Source organism: Cebus imitator, unplaced genomic scaffold, assembly GCF_001604975.1.
Source record: "Cebus imitator isolate Cc_AM_T3 unplaced genomic scaffold, Cebus_imitator-1.0 Scaffold171, whole genome shotgun sequence".
NCBI classification, from domain to species: domain Eukaryota; kingdom Metazoa; phylum Chordata; class Mammalia; order Primates; family Cebidae; genus Cebus; species Cebus imitator.
In genome coordinates, this window is record NW_016107486.1 from 3856289 (window position 1) to 3865360 (window position 9072).

At 32.1% G+C, this 9072-nt stretch overlaps 2 protein-coding genes across 3 annotated transcripts in view; one reads left to right on the forward strand and one right to left on the reverse strand.

Moving 5' to 3' along the window:
- The window catches only part of AASDHPPT (aminoadipate-semialdehyde dehydrogenase-phosphopantetheinyl transferase), a 77549-nt gene that overhangs the window by 25359 nt on the left and 43118 nt on the right, over positions 1-9072 (forward strand). The gene's annotated exons all lie outside the window — the stretch shown is intronic.
- KBTBD3 (kelch repeat and BTB domain containing 3) overlaps positions 2416-9072 on the reverse strand; it is a 27141-nt gene continuing 20484 nt past the window's right edge. For both annotated transcript variants that reach the window (XM_017544809.2, XM_017544810.2), the window contains exon 3: positions 2416-5784. In XM_017544809.2, coding sequence (XP_017400298.1) covers positions 4179-5784 — 1606 coding nt within the window. In that variant the 3' untranslated portion in view covers positions 2416-4178. The remainder of the gene's footprint in view (positions 5785-9072) is intronic.

The following is a 9072-nucleotide window of genomic DNA, read 5'->3' on the forward strand; positions in this document are numbered from 1 at the left end:
AAAAAAAAAAAAAAAAAAAAAAACTTCAAACAAACATGGAAATAGTGATTCTTAACTACTGAAAACATCAATTTAGGAACTGAAAAAAAAATTGCATGTCAGGATGTTTTAGAATTTAAAGGAAATTTCTATATCAGGTTGGCAAGCTGCATTAGCTTCCAAGGTTATTTTCAAATTTGAATGAGTCTATGATTTAGAAGAGCTTTCTTTTGGTAAACGTATAATAGTATTTTCCTGTGATTGAATTCCCCCTTTTGATATTAAATTTGATCAAGCATCAGTCATCAAGTATATTTTATAAACACATCTAGATGTTTAAGACATATTCTTTCAAATTATATATTTAACTAAAATCACAATATTTGCCATATAAATACTATGCAGAAAAATAATTCAGAAGAAAATTGTAGGTACTGATCTTTCAGTTTTTACTCATTATGAAATGAACATGCATCTATGGCATATCAAAGGAAAAATCCCAACTAGCAGCTCACTATAAATGTCAGCACCATTTACAAACTTTTTCTAATTAGAAAAAAAATTCTCTTGAATAAGATAGTTCCAAAAATAGTGTAGTTTTAAGCCTCAGCTCCTATGGAAAAAATTTGGGTATCAAGAACCACCAAAATCAGCTTATTCACAATGCCTAAAATGTTAAATATGTTGGAGGAGAAAACGTATATCAGAATGATGGTGAGTGAGATTTATAAGTAGAATGTAGAAATCTTTGGTCATGCTAATTCATATAGGAAATTATTGATCTAATGATCTTCCCTATGCCACAGTTTTTGGTAAGTGGTCTCATTCTAAAGTATGACTTTATAAAGTGGACAGAAATATGATCCCTATAATTTTCAGCCTTTGTGTTTAGATTGCCATTTAGAGCTGCCCCCTCAGATAACATTTTTGAGATTTATACTTTGAATTCTCAATAAGAGTTTCCACAACACTAGATCCAATTAAACTGAGCATGATGATTGTAAAGTAAAATTATTGAACTACTTAATCATTATATTATAATATTTACTGCATTCAAATCTCAAAATGTAAACAGATGTATCCCTCTGTGCTTAATTCTGATTTTCAAATGATATACCTTGAGCTAATAAGCACACTGAACATATACTCAATTGCTCCTCTTGGTTTCTGAGAAATATGGAATCATATTCCAGCATGCGGTCACTACTGAATACTAATCTAGCTTTCAAGGGTAGCACATAATGAATATTGCTGTGATAACGACCTCCTTCACTCCCCAAACCAAGGCCAATTATGGGAATGTAGTTAACTTTGTTTGATTATGCAAATATTCCCCACACTACTTAGTCTCAAAGGGTGTAGTTGAACAAAAGGTACTCCACATTTTAGGAATGTCCATTAACTTTGAATTGATCTCATGTGTTAAATATACTCTTTTTTGTATTTAATAATGCCATATATCTACTTTCAATTTTAGAAGACATTACAATATTAAAATATTTTTGCATGCATAATGCAAATGTAGTGGAGCAAGACAAACGATAATGGCTTTAGAAATGTTAAATAGAATTTTTCCACAGGAATGATAGCAATCTGAATAATGAGCATAATTATTTTGTCTCTTACATTGTAGCATTGGCTGAAGGATATAATGAAAGGAAAATAGACTTAAAAAGACTAAAGGAAGAGCCCATTAAAGGATGTTATTTTCTCTTACCTAACCTTACAGACAGAAAAAATAGCTCCTTCTGGAGGTACTGAGAATAGACTTGAGGGATCAATGAGATTCGCATGTCAGAAATCCAGAAAGAAGTGTGAGGCCAGAATAATATATACGGTTCTTAGACAGTGAAGCCACAGTCATTAACAAGACCAGAAGATATAACCAGAGTTTAGTCATTGTTCCTGTGTGGTTGAGTTCCTTGAGGACTTAGAAGACACAAACCATTTTCCTATAAGGCATATAGACCAAATGAAAGTGCGACCTTTATAAGGAGAGGCAAAATCCAAAAGGAGATGAGTTAGTGGAGAGGAGTCTAGCACCGATTGCTATGGTGACCAGGAAAAAAGAAAATAAAGAGTTGGAGGTTTTTTGATAGACAGAGTCTTTTTCTTGCAGTGATAATTGGTGGATAGAACAAAGGTACAGATGTGAAGGAAGGGATGGCAATCAGTGAAAATGATTAAAAAGTAACCCACAGCAATTATTAAAAAAGAAGGCAGAAAACCTTTTGCATTAAAAAAATGTATTATATCAAATGCAGAGAGAGCCACCTAGGCCTTGATAACAAGAATGTTTCTGGAAATATTAGCATAAAGCAAAGGCCAATCAGAGCAGTAGTGGAAATCAAGAAGATGATGCAATGATGAAGCAATATCAAAAAGGGATTCGATTTTGGGTGTCTCCTTTCTGAAATAGATGAACAATTCCTAAAGTCAGTGATTAAAACAATATTTATTTTAAACATACTCTATTAATATATATGCTTAAATTAACAGTTCAGTAAATCCACATATAGGTTACTCACTGTGTTATGGTCTTTCTCAAATAATTTGTTTTCAAAGCCATACACATAAACAAAAGCTCCACTGAATTTTCCATTTTTTTAAATACACAAAGTGCAGAGCCATCAATTCATGTGCTTAGATAAGAAGGCCACCAATTTTACAGAAAACTCTTTATGCGCCTGTCTTCTAATCAGAAACAGTCCTTGATTTTTAAACTGCATGAAAATGTACTTTAATATTTCATTCCATTTTGAAAAATACATTTGGAACTTATGGTTGCATAAATTTATATGGTAAAATAACAAAATCTTCATTTAGGTATATTTCTACTTAGAGACAGAGTTTTAAAGAATATGCACATTTGGCAAAGATTAACATTTACAACTGAGTGTAGAAAACTACATTTGGTTCAAGAGAAATACAATATACACATTACCTGAGATGTAAAGCAGGGGTCTTAAAACCTAAAATGCCTTTATCTTTTAAACTGATTAAAGAAACATACACTCTTAGAAGGCAGAATCACCTACCTGAGAACAATGACAATACGTTTTCATTATTTCAGGTAAAGATCAAACATCTACACGGATGCAGGTTGTGAATCCTACTATCAATACCAAAAGCCTAGCCTTTTTTTTTTTTTTTTAAATTTAGAAAGTAATTCACTAAAAATAATTTACTTAAGTAGCAAACCAACATGATGCTTTATAGTTGATATACATCAACACAGAAAATTGATTTGGTACTAATTTAAATCCTGAAATGTTTTATGTAGCTCAATTTGGACAAAGTTTAAGAAATGCAATTATAATGAACCACTTAATTAGAGGTCAATTTTCCATATCCTCATTTAAGCTGGAATCTAGCAATGATACATAAAAAGTATTTTAGTACTACCATCCCAGAATCCAAAAATTTTCCCCTTGAGGATTACATGTTAACGTAAACTCAGGCCAGGTGTAACTTAGAACTACTGATCAAATCCAGAATGTTAATTTACTAAGATTGAACCAGAATATGAGAGAGACTGCCAGAAACTGAAACCAACTGATACTGAAAACTAATAGAATCAGCATTTTAAAAAGCATTTAAGTAACTGCTAATGGCATTATAAGATGGTACATTATGCTTTTAATGAAAAAATGAGTCATTAAAAAAAGTTGGACTATGTTTAGTATACAGTTTATAAAGCTGGGAAAATATATTTCTGAACTTAAAAAGGGTAAAAAAGGTACCTAAAAGAAGTTAACCAATCATCACAAATGATAGGAATTCAACAACTCTTATACCTACAGTAACAAGTTTTTCACCTCTAATTTATTTTTTACTTCATATAAGATACAGTGCAAGTAATTCATTTTAACTCTCTCAAGAGATTTCTCCCATTTAAATAATACAAATCTTTTATGGACAGAGTACTTTAAAAATCAAAGTGTCAAAGTCCATGATTTGTAGTTTCATGAGAAAATGCTAAGTATTTTGGATTCTGCACGGTTATATTCAATATAATTTTTGGTAAAATGTATTTTGTATTTTAAGTTTTTAGAAACAGTTTATTCATATATAGTGTGCATACATAGTAACTGAAAGCAGGAACATTTTATTTCATTAAGATGTATAGACCTTTTTACCTATCATTTTGGTTAACGAATTTACTTTAGGTTACTAGAACTGGAATTGTTTTAGAATGTTCAAGCACATAGATTGGGAAACCATGGGTCTCTGTATTTATTAAACTGAATCACCTGGCAGTAAAATTCTGTTAAGGCTCTCGGCATTGGTGAAACTTCTTCCCACTCAGACCTGTTGCTATGGTAGACCTGCACTTCATCTGTGATTTCATCTGGTGCATAATCACCACCTAATATATAAATTTTATCTTCAATTCCAATTGCACCTGCATTAAAGCCTGCACACTCAAAAGATCCTTCACCTTTCCAAACACAAGTGTCTGGACAAAAACTATAAACTTTATAGGTGGAAAGGTCACATATATACAGTGTACAGTTTACTGGGACAGCTTTAATTAATGTTGCATGAAAAAATTGCCCAAACTCTGCTACTAGTTCAGACCACTGATCAGTTGTAGCATTGTATTTAAAAAAGCAATCAAGCGATGGGTTAAAAGCATCTGTAATCTCTACTTCTGATCCAAGAACATAAATTACATTTTGGCATGCACTTGCTTCTGGATAGTATATGCCTCTGGGTAATGGGCTAACAGATATCCATTCTTTGGAAAGAGGATTGTAAGATTCAACATCTAAGAGACTTTTAATGTCCCGGGAGCCTCTAGTTTTTCCACCTATAACATATAATCTATCAAGAGCCATAACTGATGTATGCATGGTTCTTGGTGTTTTCATAGTTGATACCAAGAAGAAATCATTTTTAACTGGACAGTAGCACCAGGTTTGATCAGTGGCATCATGATATGACTCGCCAATATGTAGTCGAACCGTTCTACAGCATTTCCCTTTGCAACCACCTGTCAAGAATATTTTCTCTCCGTAACTAGAAAGACTAGATCCTGGCAAATCAATCAGGTGTGATTGCGGCAGTATTTTCCATGAATCAGTTTTAATATTGTAGCAAAATGTATATTGATTTTCTCCATTTTCCTCAGTTTTGTGAATGAATATATATTTTTCAGTTGTAGATGGTCGAGCATCAGGGAAGAGTCCACCAGAACCTTGCACACACTTAATTGCATCCATGATTATGTCAAAACAGTTTGTGCTTTTGAGTAAATCCTCTTCATTGAACAGACAGTCTTGAAGTGTCTCCTCAGATAACTGATGTAATCTTACTTTTTTAATCAAATGAGGCAGATACTTTTGCCTTGATTCTAAGTTATGTTTAGTCCAACTAAGGACAATTTTCAGTACCATTTCTTCTTCAGGAACATTTAATTCATCTGATTCCAGACATTTTTGTAGTACTCCAAAATTCATCTCTAAGAAATCACTGGATTTAAATAGTAAAGAAAAGTGATGTTGTACAAAGTGTAATGCATGATCAAACAAACTGGTGGAGCCATAGCTATCTGATATAGATAATAACTGTAAACAATTGACAAGATTAATACTTTTTATTAAAAAGTCACTGCAAGCTTTGGATAGGAAGGAAACTTGAAGAAATGATGACAACTGGAAGAACATTTCCACATTATCATCTGTTATTTTTGTTTTTCCTGTATAGGCATAATCGAGAAATGCTTTTACTGCTTTGGAGGACAAATTAGTAATGGTAACACTTCCATCATCTCTTTCTTTCATGTTTACTTCAAACATAGCCCTGCAAAAATAAAGAACACAGAAAAACAACAGGGATATTTTATTCCATAATTATTTTCAATATTACCTTAAAGAGTTTCCCTTTACTCTTGACTTAAAATATATTTATAAAATCATATTTTAATTGCATCCTAATTATTTTAATATCTAGAATTATATACCATATTTTTTATCTGCCAACAAACATATTACAAAATGCCTATAGTACACAATATGTACATAATAGCTGAGCTATAGCAACGAATAAAAATACTATAAAAAGATTCAAATTTTGTATACTAATTTGTTCTTATATATTATTAATACTTTTAGGGCAAAATCTTGCTGATGGCCAAATTTCTTTATTTATGGATTAATTAGTATCAACTGCGCTGGTGATAACTAAAATTACTTAAAATGTACTTATTTAGGGCTTACGATTTAAAAGTCCCTTTCAAATTTATCTTCGATTTCACATTAATGAAACAGAAAAGAGTACAGTGAGATACCTGATGTTTCCAATGAGTCTATTTGTGCGGGGGAAATTCACCAAATAAGATACATGTCTAAAAAGACATTTTATATAGTTTTTTAGGGAAAGAGAATGTGATTTCCTAAAACTAATTAATTTAAACAGTGTACCACATCAAGCAAAAAGGTGAAAAAAAAATAACAGTTTGGTAATAGGTACTAAGAGATGGAGATAGGTCCCCAAATCTGAATAATTAGACCAGCTTGAAAGTTCTTCATAATAAGTTTTGTTTTATCACTACATGGCAAAGCTGACAGAATCTAAGGAACTGGGGATTTCTTTGGCTCAGTTTAGGTAAAAATATAAATTATTTGGAAATGTGTCGGCATGGAACAAAATCCATTTTACTGTTGGTTCTGGTTTAACAATGATTTGTATTTGTGCCAGTATTGTCCAGCATGTCTTTCTGAGCAGTGTTCCTAGTATTCTACGGAAAACCAATTTACTTATTAGAGTGTACTGCAGAAGCTAATGAAATCTATTTAAAAAGTACAACATCCAACTGAAAAATATGAGGAGACTTGCAAATAAGGAATATCTCTTAGAAAAAGGATGACAAAATGCCTTCCTACAACGCTATTTATCACTTTATAAATAGCTATTTACTATCAGCTTCCACATTTTCTTTGAGAAGACACATGTAAGATTATGTTTGTATACTTCATCCTTATTCATCTTATTCAGTTGACATCTGTCTCCAATTTACCATCTCATACAGTACATATGAAATGTGTGTGATTCCTTTTCAATTTCTTGTCTCCAATGACTTCCTATCTTAATAATTTTCTTTTCCAAAAACACTGTAAGAGGGATATTTTCATGTATTGTGCACTTTTCTGACACTTTTTACATTTTCAATATTCTATTAAGTGAGTTTGATCATATTTTGAATTAGTGGCATTATAGGAGAGTGTAAATTGCCAAATTTCTATTACATATGTACATATTTTAATGTGAACTGTATACTCATTTAATAAAGTAGTATATATAATAAAGGATCTGATATTTTTGTTATTTAAACTAGGCAGAAAACTTTAAAAATACATTGGTCTAACAGTAATTTTAAAAACTAAAAGCAGACCTATAAAAAACTAGCAGTAAGCTGAACAAAGAACTATGAGCAAAAATTATGTGTAGATAAATTTACTAAAAAATAACATCAAGAAGAGTGCAAGACTACAAATTCAAATGCCTACATAAGAGTATTTTATTAGCATGAAAATATTACAGGGAAATCAAGCTGTGTGTTTATACCAGATTATTTATATTTTTTTGCTAGGTTTAGAAATAATAATCATTGCAGCTAATATTAGCTGAATGTAGTAGGTACTATGCTAATTATTACTCATATATTTTTTCATTTAAGCAATATAGTAATTCTGTGAGTTAAGTCCTAGTTTTATAATACTACTTTTTTACAAATGAGGAAACTGAGGCCTGAAGGGGTTAAGTAACTTGCCTAATAAAACATATCTAGTAAACGACAGAGCTTGGATTTAGATTTAGGGCATATGTATTAAGAGGCCAACTACTTAACCATTGTACTACACAGCTTCCTATGATGAAGAGGGGGCCTGAAGGATAAGGGAGCAGAAAAGCCTTACATGGAAGAAAAGCTAGGTTATAAGAGAGGAGGGAAGACACTGGCAGAAATGACAGTGGCAGAGTATAAGACAGTAAGGGCCCCAGTGAAGTTCAAAGAATAACTTTGATTACCCAAGAGAAGAAATAAAAAGAACAGATGATGACATGTAGTCGAATTAGGCAAACAGCTACTTCAAGACTGTTGTAGCCTCCATGGCCCTAGTAAACTGTGCTGCAGTACTAAGCCATTGCTCCCAATTTTAAAGCAAGAGTCCCTACAGGTGTTTAGCAGGAAGTATATATCAATAAATGTTTGCTGAATGAAATCTAGCTTGTAAGATTTACTCTGAAAGCAATAAGGGTGAGGTCTAATTAGATGCTGATAAAAAAATAAGGGTTAAAGTGAGGATTCAAAACAGTGTAAATTAACTTGCATATAAAAAAGATGCATCTTGGTATTTCTATATCTTAAATCTTATTTTCTAAAATCAAATTTATTTATTGGAGATTTAAACCCTGCTTAATTCATATTAAAATTGCTGCCACAAATGAACATAGTGCAAAATATTGCAATTAGGATTTAAGTTTCTTGTATAACCAGGGAGGATGAAGATCAGGGTTTCATCAAAAGGGGCTGTCTGATGATCAAGACACCTCCCAGGATAGTACTCTCTTGATACAATTAACACAGTAGTTGCAAAGTCATGTGTCTGAACCTTAACCTTGCAGAAAAAGAAACTGTTGTCATCATCGTGATTACTGCAGTGTTATGACTAGGACATTCTCTTTAGGGTGATCTACATGGGAAAACAAATTATATTCAGAAGGTTGCTTAGAATTAGAACAAGTTGGGTGCTTTCAAGAAATATTTTATAGCTAAGAAGTACTTTTCTCTAATATAAGGGTATCTTTGCCAAGGAGAGGATAAATTTTTAAATCCTCTGAGTTAGAGCCACCTGTCCCCACAATACATGAATACAATATAGGACTGAAATTTACTTTTCTCACAAAGTCATTTTCTTCAAACTTTGCTTCCATTTTTTCAACCTGTCCTGTCTGCTTTTTCTAAAATAATACAATACAGGGATCCCCCCCCCCAAAAAACCTGACCTCATCAAAAAAAAATTTGTTTTGTCCCAGAATATTTCAAATAATTAATGTTCCAGAGAACTTTGGGAAATGGTGACCTGGGAA